The following is a 22,101-nucleotide window of genomic DNA, read 5'->3' on the forward strand; positions in this document are numbered from 1 at the left end:
TCATACAAACAGGATCAGAAAGTCACCCAGTGGACATAGCAAGGCCATGGACAGAGGGGCTGTGTGAATCAAGTCAAAAAATAAAATATAAAAGACTAATAATAAGAAGCCAAGGCAAGCTGCAGAATGGCGAGGAAAGGCAGAGCCGCCTAGGAGGGGTAAGACTGGAGGAAAGAGTCAGTCAGGGAGGGAGGGGAGAGCGGGGAGAGCTGAGCACGGACGTCAGGAACAAAAGCTCCGGCAGAGTCTGGCGAGGCACTAAGGGAGCATGGGGTGTTTTGAATAATTATTAAAATTAGCATGTGTCTGCGCCATCCTGTGGGTGTGGCGCAGAGCGGAGTGTAAACTCTAGCGGGGCTCCAGCAAACATTGGATTAGCGGTAGCAGCCTGCCAGCCTGCCCGTGGAGTGCGGGGACCAGCTCGCGGCACGTCGACCAGCACGATGGCCTCGTCTCAGGGGAAAAACGAGCTGAAATTCGCCGACTGGATGGCAACTCTGCCGGAGAGCATCCACAGCATCCCCCTCACCAATTTAGCCATCCCAGGTAGGCGCGCAGAGGCTTGGCGCCCGCTCTACCTGCCCCGCCCTGCTTTATCTGCCACTAAGTGGTAACTTGCCACGATGCCCGCGGGTGGGGAAACTCGTCTTCAGGGGTGGGTCTCAGGCCAGGCGAGTGCATGCCTGGTGGCCTTGGGCTTCCGGGCGTTTTTCAAACCTCTGGGGACCGTGGGGCCAGGAGTCAAGGTGACTGCTTCCCCCTGGGCTATTGAAGCAGGCTGTATGCGCAGGACTAGAGTAGGAAAGAAGCCAGGCTTCAGGATGGCGCCTTGTGCCCCCTCCCATGGTTTTCCCTGCAGATTTGGGGAGCGCAGGGCGATTTCTGTAGCTGTGGGGTGATCGTGCGCGGTGAGTGCGAGCTGGTGTCCGGGGGACTCGGCTCCCGCGCGTGGAACTGAGTCCATGCCTGGTAGGCAATGGAACAGATTTGGTAGATTCTCGGTTAGAACCTACTCGAGTCATTAATATTCGTTCCCAGGCTCCTTTAAAAAGACAAAGCGCTTCTCGAAGAGTGATGAAAGTTCAGGGACAGGCGGCGGCGTGATCGCTGCCCTTGACAGAGAGCTGATGGGGTCAAGAAGCGTGCACCGTCTCCTGATCGGCGTGTACCCTGAGGAACTGGCCGAGTGGCCACCATCTGGAGTCTGGTCCAAGTGCGTGTTAGCAACGTAAGGCACCCGGGTCAAGAAAGCAAACCCGTGCGAACCTTGCGTTTGCTGTTCGGGACAGAAACTGGGCTGGGGAACCTGCGAGAGCAGAGTGGAGGGGTGGGATTAATGCGCAAATGGTGGGTGAAAGGTGAGTGAGCCAAGTCCAAACCGCCTAGAAGGAAAGGAGCTTGGGGGGAAAAACGAGGAAGAGACGCGGGGTATCCAGAGGCTTCAGTATGGCGCGCTCGACTTGGACCAGAAGACTGGGCAGGTTTCTGGGTTGGGGCGTTGGGTAGGGGGAGCGCGCAGCAGCCCCCTAGCTCAGGTAGCCATCAAGGGTGAGTGGTTTCAGTACAGTTTACAAGGATGACAGCTGGGAACCCGACCGTACTTCACTAGCAATTTGGCTATGCACATGAACTGAGGGAGCGCACACCTGATCGTTTCAGGACCTGGCTGGAGGGCAGTTTACTGATGGGTATTCTGCCTCCTGCTCAGAGCAGAACTGGGTTATTAAATTTAACCTTCTGGTCTACCTTCTCTTGATCTGCCCCATCCAGCGCCCTCTCTCAGCCACTGATGGAAAACATAAAAAAGAAAGAAAGGTGTGGAGGGGCTAAACCAGGAAAAAAGGAGGTGGGGGGGTTTCTCCTGAAAACCCCAAGAGGATCCAATAAACAGCGCTGGAACTGATCAGTAACTCCAATAAAAGGCTGTTAGTAAAGTGAATGTTTGACAGCTTTAACAGACACAGGCTGCCCTGAGTGCCCTCTACAGAAAGGGTTGTCTCCTTTTGCCCTCCTGCAACACGTCTTCCCAAGGGCCCAGAGATCCCCAGAGGAAAGAACAACCCAGCTTCTCCACTCTGCACTTACTTGGCTACCTGGGTGAGTCTGGGGATTGCTCTTTTGAAGGAGATAGTAGAAAGTACACAACTTTATTGGCAAAATTCCACTGGCACTTACACAGGCGTTCCAATACTTTTTCTTCCTTCATTTTTATTTGAATTTAGGCATTTAGTTTCACATGGTCTAACCTGAGGTTTTTTGTTTTTTTAATGCACACATAGAAGGTAAGAAGGGTTGAGATGGCAGCTTTCAGATAGTGATTCTCCAGAGATTAACAAAGTTAAAAGACTAAGTTGGTAAATAGTGATGAGGGTTGACACCACACCAGAATCTACCTTACATTTCTGTAATGCTTCACTTTTCAAAGCCCTGGTATGTATTTCACCTCACATTCTCCCAAAAATCTGTGAAGTAGACCATACTGTATTATTATCTTCACTTCCTAGATCCAAAAAAAAAAAAAAAAAAAAAACCAAAAAAAACCCAAACTGAAACAGTGTAGGCAAATGACCTACAATCAGTTCAGTAATTCAACCCCTAAAATGGACCTAAGGAAGGTCTTCTAGGAATTTTGGAGGGAAAGGCCTTATGATTTGTGTTTGGATGATTCAGCACCAACTGGTACTAACCAACATGAGAAGACTAGGATCTAGGAATTAGCAGGAACAAGGTCAGTTTCCCTTTTCTCTCCATGGGACTGAGGGGAAATTAGACGTCTGAGAGTTTGATATTCTGGTGATCTTTGAGAAGAGACACAAAGATGATGGCAGTGGAATGCCATGGGAATTTCTGTTGCTTTCCCAACCCCTGTTAGCATGATATTCCAAGTGGATCCACTGCAAAGCCTCTCATTTTCACCAAAGTACTTCTGAGAAATACACAAATCCACACACAACTTATCTCACCAAATCTATACTCCTAAATACTCCCATGATTCTGTAGATCTGCTATGTGTGTATATATGATATATATGTAATATATTCATATTTATCTATATATCACATAAACACATATATAAACAGACTTCCTCTTTCTCTCTCCCTACACACACACACACACACACACACACACACACACACAGAGAGAAACACACACACACACATATATATATATCACCAAGATTAAGAACAGTTTCAGTACTTTTCTGCATTACTCAACACTAAAAAAATTTGGAGGAAAAAAGACACTCAAACTTAGATAGTCAGAGAAGACTAATTGGAGACTATTAAACACTAATGGAATAATTGCCTTAAAATCATGCTAATAGCTTCCTGGCTGCTACATGTTTATTTGGCCAGTTGCTACAGCTTGAATTAAGCAATTATCTCCACCATTTAAAACCACGCCTGGTGCACCACACAAGTGTTTCTGTGGAGGGGAGCTACTGCTCAGTCATCCTTAAAGCTTCAGGTTTCTTAGGTGAAGCAGCGACAAAGTGAAGAACTGCTTAATTATGAGGCCACCTACTAGGGGCTGCTGACTCAAATTACTCAGGACTAGAGCAAAGAACAATTTTCGTGTGTATGATATTACCCACCATGTGTGCAATTCTGGCGTCTCTAAATGTTTCCGAAGTGTCTGCATCTTGAATGCTTTCAGAACCAAGTCTCCCAGTGCTGTTTTGCATTTAAATGGCTTCATGATTTGGTATTGACTGGGCTGAAGAATTAAGTTAGTCATTGGTATTAGTAATTTTACTTTCAATTTTTTTTCCAAAGCAATAATACTACTAGAACACATAAGTGGTTGTTCAAATTTCAGCCTTTTTTTTTTTATCATTTATTTCTCTCTCTGATGAAACCAAACTAAGTTTTCATTCATCAATACTTTTTAACAATGGCATTTTGCATTATGAACGATGATTCCTCTTACTGTAAGCAGGTAAGAAAAGATAAACAGAGGTGGAAACAGAAAAACGAAGTATAAGTTCAGGTAAAGGTGAATGATGAGTATTTGGCATCTTGGAAGCAGAATTCTAAATATACAATCACAGTGGCTCCAGAACCCTTGAAAAGAGATGGACTGCAGCAGAAAGTCAAGTGCTGGCAATCTGGATCTGTGGCAGGGAGTCATTCTGTGTAAAATTTAAAAAACTGGGAAGGATTTAGCCCATGGGAGGGATTTGCTATGCATTTCGGATAGATGATAAAAATCTCATATACATCATGGCAACAAACTGACCACGCAATAATTAAAAATTGGCCAAAATGTTGTAGGGCTGGAACCTCAGAGAAAATGTATGTTTTCTTGAATAGGGAGTTGCTGGTGGTGTTTTAGATAAGGAACACAGAAAGCCTTATAAATCAATGATTATCCCTGTGGATTTTGTTTATTTCCTTTAGAAAAGTCACCCCCAATGAAAAAGAACATTTTTACTTAGGAAAACCAGACATTTAGCCAACTCTGATTTGTGTGCGTGCGTGTGTGTGTGTGTGTGTGTGTGTGTGTGTGTGTGTGTGTCTACTTTTGTTTATTTTTGTTTGTTTTATGCAGTGCTGGGACTTGAGCCCAGGACCTCACACATGCTAGACAAGTGCTCTATCACTGAGCCATACTCTTGGACTTTAGAGCCACACTTTGTTAGTTTTTAATTTCTTTCCTCACAGTAATCCCTTCTTGTTGCCAGTGGTCTTGGAGCCAGATTCTTATTCCTGTTCTTTGTAATTTACTATTTCTACTTTTTAAAAATATTTTTGGTTGTAGGTGGACACAATGCCTTTATTTATTTATTTTTTATGTAGTGCTGATTATCGAACCCAGTGCCTCACTGTGCTAGGCAAGCACTCCACCACTGAGTTATAAACCCAGCCCCACTATTTCTATTTTAATTGGCATGAGACAATCTGTAGGATGAATCTTGGACTAGGTCTAATTGTACTCTAAGAAAAAGTCTTTTTTTTTTCATATTTTTAGTCAGTATAGTTGACACCACAATCAAAGTGATGGGCAATCAAAATGAAAGAAAATTGTTTAGAATGAATATCCCTCTGCATTGCCTGTCCAATTCCCAGTTTAGTTTTCTTTTTGCTAACAAAGGAAAAAGTGAAGAGTGTCTGGGGTTTTATGACCTTTTAAAATTTATGCTTTAATTGGTACAAAATTATAAATATTTATGGGGTACCACAAGATATTTTGATACCTGTTCACTTTGTATAATGTTCAGATCATCTTAAACATATCTATCTCTTCACATGTCTATCATTTTTTAATGGTGAAAATATTCAAAATCCTTTCTTCTAACTTTTTTGCAATACATCATACATTATTATTATCCAGAGTCACCCCACTGTACAATAGGACACCAGAACATATTGTTATCTACTTAGTACCTGACAACCAACCTTTTTCCATCCCTTCCTCCTCCGTACTGTCCCATGAAGAATATCGGAAATATAATTTGTTCCACTGGGATTTTTTTCTTGATGATTTGAATTTAATCTCCAACTACTGTCAATCAATAAAGTGAAAAAATATTTTAAATATATATATACACACACACACACATATATTGTAAAGTGAAATATATTTACCATTTAGGAGGTGTTTTCCTATGCAGTCATGATTTTCCAATGGTTTATTAATAATCTTCTAAGGCCTTCCTACTCAAAATTGGTCCAGGGACAAGCAGGGTTGTCATATGTGGAAGCTTAATAGAAATGCAGCATCTCAGATCCCACCATTCAGATTCATCTAATCTCAGTTTACATTTTAACAAGATCTATACCCCTCAAATTCACATACATATTTAAAGTCAGAGGAACAGTCCTTTATTGTATTTCTAAGGGGGACCTTTGTGTAAGTGGCAGAGCCAAACTTAAACATACATCTTTCTACTGGACTCTTTCTGTTGTACCATCCATTCTATCTGTGAGTGTTCAAATTTATAATCAGGCTTAGAGTCAGAACCCCATACTTGACTCAAGGCTAATGACTCAGGCTGGGAACATTTCTGATAACTGACATTACAGTTCCTCATGCACCTTGAGCATAAATGTTATTTAAATGCTACTTAAGTGCTCAGATTAGATCACTGTGATAAATGTAAAACCTTTCCCTTCATTTTTTTAAAGTCCTGCTGCTCATTGATATTGACCATCCGCACCACTTAAAATCAACCATCTGGTGATGCTAGAAGACACTAACACCAATTTAGGAAACATCCCTATATTGGTTCTTTGTCCATTTGGTACATAGACCCAGATACTGATGTTATATCTACAAATTGCAGGTTGGCTCATTTTATCTGTAAGCTAGAACTTCTCAATAGTGTTCTTCATTAAAAGTGGCATTGTGCATGCAAAAAATGTACTGATCATCACATCAGAAAACCATCAAAAGCAAAGGCAAAAAGTAAATTGTTTTTTGATATAAAGAAAATTATTAATCTTACTTATATTTGCAAGACACTCCTCATTTATTTGAAGCACTGTTTATATGGAATAGAAATAAGTATAAACATGGTTATAACTTACTTGTTTGAATTTCAGTTATTTGACATAATAAATATTCTAAAATAGTTAAATACACCATACACATCCAGAGAGAAAGACCTCTAGAATTGCTAAAGTGGGTACCACAATGTTTATATGTTGTATATTAAGGATCATGTCTTTTATGCATATGAAAATATATCATACCCTTTTTTAGAGTTTGATTTCTCTTATTTAATTCTAATCCTACCCATTCAGAACAGAAAGAGTAAATTACAAAGAGTTGTTGGGTGCCTTATGCCAACAATAATAATAGGGAATATTTGTGAGGGAACCTAATGAAGACACACTGACACAAAAGGTAGTGTTCTCTAAAGTCTACTAGCCCAACTGCAAAATCAAAGTCATAATAATTGTCACTTCAAGTAATTCCAGATACTTCCTTAATGGATTTTCAAATAGTTCTACAAATATTTGGATTGATTCTTGAGTATGTCATCTTTGGTTGAAATGGATAAGCCAGGATTTGGGGCTGCCACTTTGTCTCTGCCATTTTCCTTCTTTCTTGTTTTGGGAAAGTGTTAGAGAGTTGTCACTCTTGGTACTTTAATATACGTAGAAATTGTGCTCCCATAGTTTGCTGCCCAAAACATCACAGCTACTTGGGAGCTGGCTAGAATTTGTGCTGTGTCTGTGGAGGCCCTACATTCAGAACGTTTTTATCTAACAAAGGTCAAAGGCTTCCAGAGATGGGTCCCCCATTATGGAAACTACTGATGCCAACTTCTACTACTCCTGACTCTGCCATCATTGCTGAAACCTGAGTTCCAGCACTGCCCAAAACTGCACGTCTTTTGTTGTTTTGTTGCTTTTGTTGTTACCCTCTGGCCTTGGGACTCAGATATGAATTTAAGGTGAATGGGCAGGGGACAATACATGAGATAGTTTGCTCTGTACTCAGCATTATTCTTGATGTTAGCTCACTTTGTGTGTGTGTGTGTGTGTGTGTGTGTATACATGTGTGGGTGCATTTGTGTACATGTGTATCTACTTTCTTTTGAGCTAATTTTTTTTTTCAGGGAACTTTTTGATTTCTCCTATGAGTAAATCTCTGGTGGGTGATACCTAATCGTTCCTATAGATTTGTCTAGAGAAGAAATGCAAGTAAGATCTTTATTTTTTCCAGTAAGCATCCTGGAACAATGTAAATATATTAGCCTATTGTCATATGCTAGCCAAATAATCTGACATACTTAAAATAATCTTTAAGGGCTCCATTGCATTGAAGTACAGAGTAATGTATACTGACCCCATCAAGAAAAGATAAAATCTCTCACACACACACACACACACACACATTTTAATTCTTGTTGCTTAAAGGGGTAAGCTCTTTTTTCCTTGAAAATTTGCCAATTCCCATCTGTCTGGATGCCTCTTAACCACAAGCATTAATTTTTGGAAAGCAGAGAATTGTCACCATGATGGGCACTCAAGGATCTCTTAGACGTAGTCATAGGTAATCTAATCTACTCACGAAGCATATATTTCCTCTTTTATCTCCTAGTCTGGGTAGGGTTAAAGTCAGCCTCAGAAGACTGCAAAACAGAAAAGTATGTAAATCATACATTCCAAAAAGGAAGGGAAAAATCTACCATGGTTCAGAATTGCTGCCAAAAGCTTTCTATAGCACCGTATGTTTTTATTATGCTCTATTAAGAGGGGAGGAAAGGTCAGAAAGAGAGGGGCTGGAGGGGATGTTTTAACACTCTTGAGAAGCATCCATGATTAGTCACCTCTGGAAATCAGGTACTGAAACAGATGGCCCTTGGGCTTGTTAGATGTGCTCTTGTTATGTTTCTATATTGCATTGCAGATACTGGTGGTGGACAGCTTTAATAACACACCATTTTAAATGCCAGCTAATGATATGTTTTACATAGAAGAATTCTTCTGGCGAGTTAATGTTCATGACGCAATTATGTTATCCTTAGTGGACTCTATAAATGATAATCAGGTTCCTCAGTTCACTTAGGGAATTTTTATTTCACGAAAGAAAGTGGGCTAAGGTGAATGGTAATCTTAGCTGTCTGCTTAGCTTTCCTGGAGGGCCCCTCTGGCATGTTTGCTGATGAAGAGAAAAACGCACTTCATGGAATCCTGATGGGCAAATCGGAACATATTTCAGAGCACACCTAGGGCCAAACACCCCTGTTGCCATGTGAAGGACTGAGAGAGGACCAGAGCTGCCTTAGGCAGAGTAACCTCTAAGCACACTGACCTGCTCGGGATTTTTCTCAAGATAAAACGGTGGTGGGTGGTGTAAGGATTCCAAGGTAGCGGAAGGCTGTAGAATGTGAAGTTTTGAACAGTCTTCACAACCCCCTCACATCCTCAGTTCTCTTCTTATCACATTCTTTTTTTTTTATTGTAAACAAATGGGATACATGTTGTTTCTCTGTACGTGGAGTAAATGCATACCATTTGTGTAATCATAAATTTACATAGGGTAATGTTATGTGATTCATTCTGTTATTTTTTCCTTTCCCTTCCACCCCTCCCACCCCTCTTTTCCCTCTATACAGTCCTTCCTTCCTCCATTCTTGCCCCCCTCCATAACCCTAACCCTAACCCTAACACTAACCCTAACACTAACCCCTCCCACCCCCCATTATGTGTCATCAGCCGCTTATCAGCGAGATCATTCGTCCTTTTTTCAGCATTAGAATTGCCCCCTTGAAAATGTCCTTAACTCTCTTATTTCACTTTCTTATTCACCTTACCTGGAAAAAACTCAACTCAGTTAAACTCAAATTTCCACGTATTGCATTCTGAGAAAACTTCGGTGGATAAGTGTTGCTGGAGAAAAATCACACAGACTGGATGACAGAATTCACTAGAAATTTTTGAACAAGAATTTTAAATGGGCATTCAACACTGCCAGAGAGTCTTATGACACTTACCTAGTAACTTCATTTCCCTTGTCTCTGAGATGACAGTTTCATAGCTGTTCTTGTTTCTCAAATCAGCATCTCCTTTCCCCCTCATTTAAACTTCTTATCTCACGTTTTATATTGCAGGAAAAAAATAGATGCAAGCAAGTAAGAACTTTCTCAATTTCTCATGATTGAAACCACCAGTCCACATGCACCTATTTTTGTATAGTTTGGATTTCATTTGGATTTGGCTTATCGCCAAAGAGGTGGATCTGCTCCCACCAAAATTCAGCTTCTTCTCTTATGTTACAGGTCCCATCCACTCAGTCTCCTCAAAATTTACTCCTGAATTATCCACTCTCTCCTGAGTGACCTTTTCCCTTTACCTCTCTGGGATCACACTAATCAGCAGATAAACATGTCTGCATAGAGGGGAGCCTCCTTTGGTACCACATCTGCCTTTCTATCCATCATACTATTTCTCTGGTACCTGTAAAAATATCCTGTCTGTGTTCAGATTGTTAGTTCTCTTCCTGTCCTTAGCCTATCCAAATCTTATTATTTCTTCACCACTGCACTAAATTTTTTTTTATCAGAGTCATTGAATGATCATATTTTGCCCAAGCTTAAGACCGTCTTTATTATCTTATTTGACTTTTTAGCAGCATGTGATATGGTCCACCTCATGGCTCTTCTTGAAACATGCTGCTCCTTTGGTTTCTTACCCAGCTTTAATTTTGTGTATGTGTGGTTATAACACAGGACATGTTATTTGCCCTCTTTGCAAATTTTTATTTGTGCGATATAATATTGTTAGCTCTAAGTGCAATGTGGCACGGTGGATTCATAGAACGTTTTCAGTTTGCACAACTGAAACTTTATACCCGTTGGACAGAAACTTCTCATTTTTACCAGCCACTGGCAATCACCATTCTACTTTGTGCCTTTAGGAGTTTGATTACATACATCATGTTAGTGAAATCATGCATGTTTTTGTCCTCCTGTAGCTGGTCTATTTCACTTAGCATGATATCCTCAATTTTCATCTAAGTTGTGGCATATGACAATATCCTTTTGATGGTGGAATTTTCATCTGTTTGTATATGCCGTGTTTTCTTTATCTATTCATCCACTGATGATCATTTACAGTGCCGCAATGAACATAGGGACATAAATACTGATTCAAGATTCTGATACTAATTCTATGGAAAAATACCCAAAAGAGGGACTGCTAGTTAATTATAGTTCTCCTTCTAGTTTTTGGAGGAAACTCCATACTGTTTTCAATATAGGCAACATCATTTTATATTCTCATCAACAGTGTCCAAGGATTCCAATTTCTCCATATTTTCAATATCTTAATATTTTCTGTAATTTTCTTAAAATGTGGTAGCTATCCTAACAGGTGTAAGGGGATATCCTGCTGAGAATTTGATTTTCCTTTTTCTGGTGATTAGTGATGTTGAGCACCTCTTTATATATCACTTGGCCATTTTACGTCTCCCTTGAGACAGTGTAATTCTATCCCTTTTGCCCAGTTTTTAGTCTGGTTGCATGATTTTGTTGCTATTGAGTCATAGGAATTCCAAATATATTTTGAAATCAACCCCTTATCAAATATGTGATTTGCAAGTATTTTCTCCCATTTTGTGAGATGCCCTTTAAGTCTGTTGATTGTTTCCTTCACTGCACAGAAACTTTAGTTAGATATGGTCCTATTTGACTATTTTGCTTCTAGTGCTTGTGCTTTTGATATCACATCAAAAAAAGCTATCACCAAGCATAATTTTATGAAGCTTTTGGCCTATGTTTTCTTCTAGATGTTTTAGAGTTTCAGGCCTTATGTTTATATCTTTAATTCATTTTATTTTATTTTTTTAAAATTTTTTAAAATTTATTTTTATCATAAACAAATGGGATACATCTTCTTTCTCTGTACATGAAGTAGAGGCATACCATTTGTGTAATCATACATTTACATACGGTAATGGTGTTTGATTCATTCTGTTATTTTTTTCCTCCCCCATCCCTCCCACCCCTCTTTTCCCTCTATACAGTCCCTACTTCCTCCATTCTTGCCCCCCTCCCACCCCCCATTATGCATCATCATACACTTATCAGTGAGATCATTCGTCCTTTGGTTTTTTGAGATTGGCTTATCTCACTTAGCATGATATTCTCCAATTTCATCCAATTGCCAGCAAATGTCATAATTTTATTATTATTTTTTATTATTTTTATTTATTTATTTATTTATTTATTTATTTATTATTATTTAAACTAATGAGATACATGTTGTTCCTCTATTTGTACATGAAGTCAGGCATACCATTTGTGTAATCATAAATTTACATAGGGCAATGTTGTTTGATTCATTCTGTTATTTTTTTCCCTTCCCCCCACCCCCACCCCTCTTTTCCCTCTATATAGTCCTTCCTTCCTCCATTCTTAACACCCTCCTTATCCCTAACCCTAAACCTAACCCTAACCCTAACGCTAACCCCTCCTAACCCCCATTATATGTCCTCATCCGCTTATCAGCGAGATCACTCAGTCTTTAGTTTTTTGACATTGGATTATCTCACTTAGCATGATATTCTCCAATTTCATCCATTTGCCTGCAAATGCCATAATTTTATCATTCTTCATGGTGGAGTAATATTCCATTGTATATATATATATACATATATACCACAGTTTCTTTATCCATTCATCAACTGAAGGGCATCTAGGTTGGTTCCACAATCTGGCCATGGTGAATTGAGCAGCTATGAACATTGATGTGGCTGTATCTCTGTAGTATGCTGATTATAAGTCCTTTGGGTATAGACCAAGGAGTGGGATAGCTGGATCAAATGGTGGTTCCATTCCAAGTTTTCTGAGGAATCTCCACACTGCTTTCCAGAGTGGCTGCACTAATTTGCAACCACACCAGCAATGTATGAGTGTACCTTTTCCCCCACATCCTCGCCAACACCTATTGTTGCTTGTGTTCTTGATAATCGTCATTCTAATTTGGGTGAGATGAAATCTTAGTGTAGTTTTGATTTGCATTTCTCTTATTACTAGAGATGTTGAACATTTTTTCATATATCTGTTGATTGCTTGTAGATCTTCTTCTGTGAAGTGTCTATTCATTTCCTTAGCCCATTTGTTGATTGGGTTATTTGTATTCTTCAGGTAGAGTTTTTTGAGTTCTTTATAGATTCTGGAAATTAGCGCTCTATCTGAAGTATGAGTGGCAAAGATATACTCCCACTCTGTAGGCTCTCTCTTCACATTACTGATAGTTTCCTTTGCTGAGAGAAAGCTTTTTAGTTTGAATCTATCCCAGTTGTTGATTCTTGCTTTTATTTCTTGTGCTATGGGAGTCCTGTTAAGGAAATCTGATCCTAAGCCAACAAGTTGAAGGTTTGGACCTACTTTTTCTTCTATAAGATGCAGGGTCTCTGGTCTGATTCTGAGGTCCTTGATCCATTTTGAGTTGAGTTTTGTGCAGGGTGAGAGATAGGGGTTTAATTTCATTCTGTTGCATATGGTTTTCCAGTTTTTCCAGCACCATTTATTGAAGAGGCTATCTTTTCTCCATTGCATATTTTTGGCACCTTTGTATAGTATGAGAAAATTGTATTTATTTGGGTTTGTGTCCATGTCCTCTATTCTGTACCACTGATCTACCTGTCTATTTTGGTACCAATACCATGTCGTTTTTGTTACTATTGCTTTGTAATAGAGTTGAAGATCTGCTATTGCAATACCCCCTGTTTCACTCTTCCTGCTAAGTATTGCTTTAGCTATTCTGGGTTTCTTATTCTTCCAGATGAATTTCATAATTGCTTGCTCTATTTCTGTAAGGTACGTCATTGGGATTTTAATTGGAATTGCATTGAATCTGTATACCACTTTAGGTAGTATGGCCATTTTGACAATATTAATTCTTCCTATCCAAGAACATGGGAGATCTTTCCATCTTCTAAGGTGTTCTTTAATTTCTTTCTTTAGTGTTCTGTAGTTCTCATTGTAGAGGACTTTCACCTCTTTTGTGAGATTGATTCCCAAGTATTTTATTTTTTTCATTGCTATTGTGAATGGGGTAGTTTTCCTAACTTCTCTTTCTGAAGATTCATCACTTATGTATAAAAATGCATTGGATTTATGAGCATTGATCTTGTAACCTGCTACTTTACTGAATTCACTTATGAGTTCTAAGAGTTTTCTGGTGGAATTTCCAGGTTCCTCTAAATATATAATCATGTCATCAGTGAACAGGGATAGTTTGAGTTCTTCTTTTCCAATTTGTATCCTTTAATTTCTTTGGTCTGTCTAATTGCTCTGGCTTGAGTCTCAAGAACAATGTTGAATAGAAGTGGTGAAAGAGGGCATCCCTGCCTTGTTCCAGTTTTTAGGGGGAATGCTTTCAGTTTTTCACCATTTAGAATGATATTGGCCATGGGCTAAGCATAGATGGCCTTTACAATGTTAAGGAATGTTCCCACTACCCCAGTTTTCTCTAGTGTTTTGAGCATGAAGGGATGCTATATTTTACCAAATGCTTTTTCTGCATCTATTGAAATAATCATGTGATTCTTAACTTTTAGTCTGTTGATATGGTGAATGACATTTATTGATTTCTGGATATTGAACCAACCTTGCATCCCTGGGATAAAATCCACTTGATCGTGGTGCACTATCTTTTTAATATATTTTTGTATGCGATTTGCTATAATTTTTTGAGAATTTTTGCGTCGATGTTCATTAAGGATATTGGTCTGAAATTTTCTTTCCTTGATGTGTCTTTGTCTGGTTTAGGTATCAGGGTGATGTTGGCTTCATAGAATGAGTTTGGGAGGGTTCCCTCCTCTTCTATTTTATGGAATACTTTGAGAAGTATTGGAATGAGCTCTTCTTTAAAGGTTTTGTAGAACTCGGCCGAGAACCCATCTGGTCCTGGACTTTTCTTTGTCGGTAGGCTTTTGATGACCTCTTCTATTTCATTGCTTGAAATTGATTTATTTAAGTTGTGTATGTCCTCCTGGTACAGTTTAGGTAATTCATATGTCTCTAGAAACTTGTTGATGTCTTCGAGGTTTTCTCTTTTGTTGGAGTATAGATTTTCAAAATAGCTTTTAATTATGTTTTGTATTTCACTCGTGTCTGTTGTGATATTTCCTTGTTCATTCCAAATTTTAGTAATTTGAGTTTTCTCCCTCTTTCTCTTTGTTAGTGTGGCTAAGGGTTTATAAATTTTGTTTATTTTTTCAAAGAACCAACTATTTGCTTTGTTAATTTTTCCGATTGTTTCTTTTGTTTCAATTTCGTTGATTTCGGCTCTGATTTTAACTATTTCCTGTCTTCTACTACTTTGGTGTTGGTCTGCTCTTCTTTTTTTAGGGTTTTGAGCTGTAGTGTTAAGTCGTTTATTTGTTGATCTCTACTTCTTTTGTTGAATGCGCCCCATGAAATAAATCTTCCTCTAAGTACTGCTTTCATAGTGTCCCAGAGATTTTAATATGTGTCTTTGTTCTCGTTTACTTCTAAGTAAACTTCTTCTTTGTACTGCTTTGGCTGCATCCTGTAAATTTCACATTTTCATTCTCATTTTTTTCTCAAGGTAATTTCTATATTCTCTGTTCTTCTTCCCATTGATTTCCTTCTTCCCATTGGTTGTTTAAAAAAAGTGTGTTTAATTTCCATATATTTGTTCATTTTCCAGTTTTCCTTCTGCTGTTGTTTTCTAGTTTCATTCCTTTGTGGTCAGAGAAGATACTGGTTATGAGTGTCATCTTAAAATTGCTAAGACATTTTGTGAAATCAGAAATGCTCCAAAATTTGAAACTTTTTTAACTCCAACACAATATTCAAAAATTTTCTGATTTCAGAGCATTTCAGAATTTGGATTTCTTTCAGATTAGAGATTCTCAGTCAGTAATATAGGCAAATATTCCAAAATCCAAAAAACTATAACATCCAAAAACTTCTAGTCCAAAGCATTTTGAATAAGAGACATTCAGCTTGTACTATTACCATGTGGTATTTCTCCCTTTAGTTCTTTCAGAGTTTGCTTCATATATTTGGGCACTCTGATTTTGGGTACACATATATTTGTAATTGTATTTTCCTGGTTATTTGACACTTATGAATTTTATAATGTCCTTTTTTGTGACAGTTTTGTTTTTATTGTTTCATTGTACACAAATGGGGTACAACTTTCGTTTCTCTGGTTGTACAGGAAGTAGAGTCACACCATTTGCATAATCATACATGTACATAGGATAATGATGTTTGTCTCATTCTATTATCTTTCCTTCCCCTCACCCCACCCCACCCCTTATTTTCCTCTATACAATCCATCCTTCCTCCATTCTTACCCCCCTGACCCGGTTATGTATCATCATCCACTTATCAGAGAAATCATTTGGCCTTTGATTTTCTGGGATTGGATTATTTCACTTAGCATGATATTCTCCAACTCCATCCATTTACCTGCAAAAGCCATAATTTTGTCCTTCTTTATGACTGAATAATATTCCACTGTGGATATATACCACAGTTTCTTTATCATTCACCTATTGAAGGCATCTAGTTTGGTTCCAGAATCAACTATTGTGAACTGAGCTGCTATAAATATTGATGTAGCTGCATCACTAGAGAATGCTGATTTTAAGTCCTTTGAGTATAGGCCAAGGAGTAGGATAGCTGGGTCAAATGGTGATTCCATTCCAAGTTTTCTAAGGAATCTCCATAAAGTCTATTTAGTTTGATAGAAGTATGACCATTCCTACATTTTTTTTCTCTGTTTTTAACATTCAGAATGCGTGTTCATAAATCTAAAGTGTGTCTCTCATATACAGCATATAGTTGGAGCATATATTTTAAATTCATTCAACAACTCTATCTTTTGATTGAGGAGTTTGTCCATTATGATTAAAGTAATTTCTTATAGAGAAAAGTTTAAGTATTGCCATTTTTCTAACTGCTTTCTTTCTATTTTATAGATCTTTTGTCCCTCTTTTACCATTTTTGTTTTGTTGATTTTTTGGAGTGACATACTTTGGCTCCTTTCTCATTTTCTTTCCTTCTTCTCCTTCTCATTCATGGGTGTATCTTCCATAGGTGCTTTATTTTCAGTTACCATGAAGGCTACATGATACATAGTTTAACACTATTTAGGCATATACAAAAATTCTATGATTTTATTTCTCCTTCACCTATGTACTTTGTTATTAATATTCTAGATTACATCTTTTTAAAATTTTGTATCCATTAACATATTTTACAGTCACAATTTTTATATTTTGTCTTTTAACTCCTATACCCAAGCAAAAAGTGATTTACACACCAACTTCATGATATTGCAGTATGCTGTATTTTTCTATATATTTGCCTTCACCAGTTAGCTATATATTTGCTTACATTTTCATGTTGCTGTCTAGCATGTTTTCATTTTGACTTGAAGGATTACCTTTAGCATTTCTTGTAAGGCAGATCCAATGATGATGAACTCTTTAAGCTTTTGTTTATTTGGGAAAATCTTAAAATCTCTGTCATTTTTGAAGAATAGATTTGCCAGTTACAATATTCTTGTCTATCACCCTATTCTCTCTGACTGGCAAGTTTTCCACTAAGAAATCCACCTGTATAGCACTTCCCTTGTACATGAAGAGTCAGTTGTCTCTTGTTGATTTAAAAGTCTTTGATTTTTAAAATTTGATTATAATCTGTCTTGATGTGAACTTCTTTGGTTGAGTTCCTCTGATTTCTTGAATCTGGATGTCTATTTCCCTGCCCAGATTTGGGAAGTGTTTGACCATTATTTTTTGAAATAAATTTCTGATTTTTAAAAATCTTTATTCTCTCTCCTTAAATTCCACAATGCATATATTGGTTCTCTTAATTCAGACTTTCTTTACTCTTTAAAAAATTTTTTTTTGTTTCTTGGATAATTTTATATGATCTGTCCTTGAGTTCACTGATTCTTTTTTCTGCTTGATCAAGTCTATTGTTGAATACCTCCAGGGAATTTTTCAATTCAGGTATTACATTCTTTAGCTCCAAATTTTGTTTGAATCTTTTTATATTTTCTCTTTGTTGAAATCCTCATTATGTTCATGTATTGTTTCCCTGAGCTCATTTACAAAGGTCATTTAAAATTCTTTGTCATGTAATTTATATGTTTTAATTTCTTTAGAGTGGGTTCCTAGAGATTTATTTTATTCCTTAGAATGAACCATTTTCCTGTTTCTTTGTGTTTCTTGTACTTTTGCATCAGTACATATGTTTTTGAAAACAGTTACCCCTTTTCTTTATAGACTGATTTCTTATAGGAAAGACCTTGACCAAACAGCACAGTTAGGGATTCCTGAGGTCTCTCAAACTTTTTCTGTAGACATGTCTTCTCTGGACTCATGTGTGTATAATTAGAAGGTTATACTCTAGTCTTTCTTGCAAAAGTTTATAATCTCTCACTCCCTCTGGTGTCTGTCTGCTGTACTGTGGGTCCTTTGAAGCAGCAGCACACCACAGCTGTTTGTTTTCAGAAGTCCCCAGGTATTTAGAACATTCTATGTCCTACCAGCACTCCAAATCAGGCTAAATGAAACTCATCTCTTGGATAGTCATTCAGAAAGCTGGAACATTGGATGCATATACTACTTTTCATTTTCTGCAGAGAGATTGGAAAGCTGTTGTGTATTGTCAGGGGGCTGGGGATGGAGGATTAAAATTGGTTGGTGGGGGGTTACCAAGTCATTAACTCTGAAGATTCTAGAAGTCGCATCAGATGAGAATATAGCCATCACTGTACAAAACCCTAAGCAAGGAAGTCTATGGAGTTCTAAATGAGAGCATCCAAAGAGTAGAATTTAAAAGGATGAGGATTTTGACAAACTGAAAGGAAGGAATGAACATTTTATCAATGTGATTTTAAGTAGGAAAACACATCCTCTATAGTAGAAGTATCAAAGAGGCTGGATGGTCATCTTTTAAACATCCACATTGCCACAGGATTTGAGCTTGATCATTTCAGGCTTTTTTGGCTCTAAGATAATATGTGATTTGGGGCATGTTATTTAGCCTCTTCGAACATCGATTTTCTTATCTGAAAATGGAGGTCAGGATGTGATCCATCTTCATAAGATTATTATGTGAGTTAAATGGAATAATCAGTGTGAAATATTTAGCACAGTGCCTGACACCTAATAAGTTCTCAATGAATGATATATGAGTAATATAATGTAACCTAGTGAATTCTTGACAGACTGAATAAATCAAACTCCACCAATCACTATTTCTATCTTACCTTTTCCTTATCATAGTGTGTTTTTGGTCACTCCTTTCATTTTTTATAAAGTCTTATTTATTGCTTAATTGCCTAGAGGATTTTAGCAATTTCTTAGCAGGTGGGATATGATCTGAAAATTTAATACAGCAGGAGCAAATCTCAATTTAGGATCCAAATGTTATTTTCAAAGTTATTAGATTCAGAACACTATTTTAGCATGCCAGTAGTTGGAATTTATTTTTTTCTATGCAAGTGTAATTACTGAGAATGACCTCCTGTGATAAAAGATGCAGACTCCATGCTACGGTCATGCCATTACCTGTACACAGATTGGGGCCCCCTGGTTCATTCCTGGTGTCAGGATCCTCGAGTGGCCCCATGGGCTTGACTTCAAGCAAGGTTCTTGAGGGAGAAAATTTTAAAAATCTTCAGCTTGAAATAGTATGAACAGCATGTTTCTCCCCAGAATTAACTCAACCTTCAGACATTTCATGCTAATGAACAACTCCTCTAAGGCCATTTAAACAATTTAGCAGGACCTGCAATATTTAGCAACAATATTCGCTCATTAAATGTTGATAAAAGGAGAGGTGGGAAAGAGAAAAAGCTCAACCTAATGCCTAGAAATATAAGAATAAACATTTTACAAAAAGTTGTACAAAAATAAAGGCTGTGACTCATGCAGATGGTAGCAAATATGCTTCATCTATTTTGATCGTAACTGCTCAATAAATGTACATGTAAGTACTTTAGAACGTGTGTGTATTCAGGATCTTAAGTCACACACTTTAAATGCATCAAGAATTTACAAAGCTGACTTGATTCAATATTGGGAATCATATATGTAGAATTGACTTCCCATCCTTACATGTACATTTTAAAATAAGCATTACTTTTGGGGTTCATAATTGATAGTTTAGATTCCTAAGGTAGAACAAGTCACTAACACTGTGTGCTTCTGTCCTCCACTTGTTAGATGGAGGTATCAAGAATTGCTTTCTCAAAAGAAGAGCCCAAGATTCCTATACTAATGTATTTTGTGCCTTTAAAAATATGTACAATAATATCAAGATCAGTAAAATTAGACCATTTGATTGTGTGTGTGTGTGTTACTGATAGTATTTTAGAGGCCCCAAAATGGCAATTAAACATGGAAACACAGGGCTATTAACTTGAATAGAAAAAAATGTGACTATCTATATCTGAAATATGCTATCTGATTCAGCAATCATTTTTCAATTTAAATACAATTTTATGTCTATATATGTGTGTATGTAAATGTATAATTTATTTTAATAATTGTGGTAAAATACATGCAACACAAAATTTACCATTTTAATCATTTTTTAGTTGTGCAGTTTAATAGTACCAAGTACATTCACATTGTTGTACAGCCATCACTACCATCCTTCCATAGAATATTTTTCATTTTGAAAAACGGAAACTCTATCAATTAAACAGTAACACTTAAACTTATTTTTAAAATAATTTTCTTTTGTCCATAAAGCACCTTATGTATTACATAGATACAGCATGTATTTATCTTCTTTGCTTAGCAACAGTTTTTTTTTTTTTTTTTTAAGAAGATAGGGACTCAAGACTCATATGCCTATAGGTTGCTGTTGTTACTCTGCTTAATTGGAGAACTTGAACTTGAATTTGAGTCATTTGGCATTCATGCCAGTATTCTTTACTGCATTTCCCCACAGGCTATGCACAACTAAATCCTGTGTTTGATCTCTCAAGGGAATGAGGTTATGTGTCTTGAAACGTGAAAACCTATTGTAAACTCTGCATTTACTTTCTAGGGTCTCTTTTAATCCTTAATACTTGAGATTTATGATTTTTTTCCTGAGGTCATATAGGGTTCACTTTGAAATCATTGATTCTTTAACTGATGTTTGTTAAAACTGACCTCAAAATGAACTTGCCCAATGGATGAACTCTGAGAACATTATGATAAGTGCTATAAGCCAGTCACAGAAAGACATGGTGTAAGCTTCCATTTATATTAGGTATGTGAAGGAGTTAAATTCCCAGAAACAAAAAATAAAATGGTTGCTAGGGTTTGGGGTAGAGGGAAGTGGAGAACCACTTAATAGATTCAGTTTGAATTTATAAGATGAAAAAGTTCTGAAGATTACTTGTATAATAATGTGAATATGATCAGCACTATTGAAGTATACACTTAAACATGATAAATTTTATGTTATGTGTTCTTTTACCACATTTGGGGGAAAAAGAACATGCCTTACCCAGTCAGATTAAGTTTTATGATTTTTGACATAAATACCCAGAGGTTTGTCTTGTAGGTTTTGCAATGTTCATTTCTTTCAGGCTCTCGCACTATGAAAGGCCATCCTCTTTAGCTTTGCTCTCAGCTATGAGGCCAATAACCTTGTTTTTTTTTTTTTTTTTCTCTTCTTATTTCATTTGTGGTTTCACTGATTGAAGATGGCCAAATCATATTACCTTCTTAGGTCTCTGTTTCTTTAGTGTGATATCAGACTAATGTACTTTGTCCTCTTGAGTATCCTGTTGGTAAGGGTTAAGGAAATAATATATGGGAAACTTTCAAATTCTTTCTATTGAAAACATCCTCCTGGGGTTATGAATATGTTAGGATTCACAGTGCATGGAGATACCCACCATGGACAATTTCTGTTCTTGAAAAGAATTGGTGGCACCATAATGCAACTTGAGATGAGGATTCAATCATTCAGAAATTATACATTAGTTACTAAATCCTGAGTTAGGAGCTAGAAGTGGAGGTGAACAAACTAGATTAGACACTTCCATTTTACTGGTAGGAAGGAGACTGTAAATAATCATCAAGAAAAAAACCCATTGGAAGAATAAACCAGAGGAATACATTGATTTTTATTTAAATACCTGATTTCCAAGTTTTAAAAAATCCCTCTTGGAAGACTTCACTTTTCAGTTTCATGTTAAAATTTAAAACATTGGCAGAATAGTTTGGAGCCTTTCATTTGCCCCTATGCCATAAATGTTTTTAGGTCTTTATCCACATGACTTGGTATCTGAAGAGCCAATTAAACCTTGAAAAATGCAGTTTAGGTCTAGATGTCCAGATTGGGACTTGAATCTCTGACCTTTCACAGGATGGCTTTGTGGGCTCACTTGCTGCTCTTCATGCCAAAGATGGGAGAGGAGAAGGAGCCTGTGGCTGAGATATTCATCCTAGAGGGCAGAACAGTGTCCCAGGAGCCTCCCTCTCTCTCTTCCTCCATCCCTTAACCTGTTCAACACAATTCTGCAGTTTCTTTTACTGTCTTCTTCCAGGCATGATAATAGTTGCTTGCAATCATTATACTTTTTATTTACCTCCATCCCCAATTTTGATTCTGATTGGGATAATCATATGGGAAGGAAGTATCTG

The 22,101-nt window shown here is 37.5% G+C and overlaps 1 protein-coding gene across 1 annotated transcript in view; it reads left to right on the forward strand.

Annotated features, from left to right (window-relative positions):
- Positions 1 to 246: 246 nt before the first annotated feature.
- PLCXD3 (phosphatidylinositol specific phospholipase C X domain containing 3) overlaps positions 247 to 22,101 on the forward strand; it is a 150,979-nt gene continuing 129,124 nt past the window's right edge. Inside the window, exon 1 of the mRNA XM_079145085.1 lies at positions 247 to 546. Coding sequence (XP_079001211.1) covers positions 444 to 546 — 103 coding nt within the window. The 5' untranslated portion in view covers positions 247 to 443. The remainder of the gene's footprint in view (positions 547 to 22,101) is intronic.

This window comes from Sciurus vulgaris, assembly GCF_902686455.1.
Source record: "Sciurus vulgaris genome assembly, chromosome: 6".
Taxonomy (NCBI): Eukaryota; Metazoa; Chordata; class Mammalia; order Rodentia; family Sciuridae; genus Sciurus; species Sciurus vulgaris.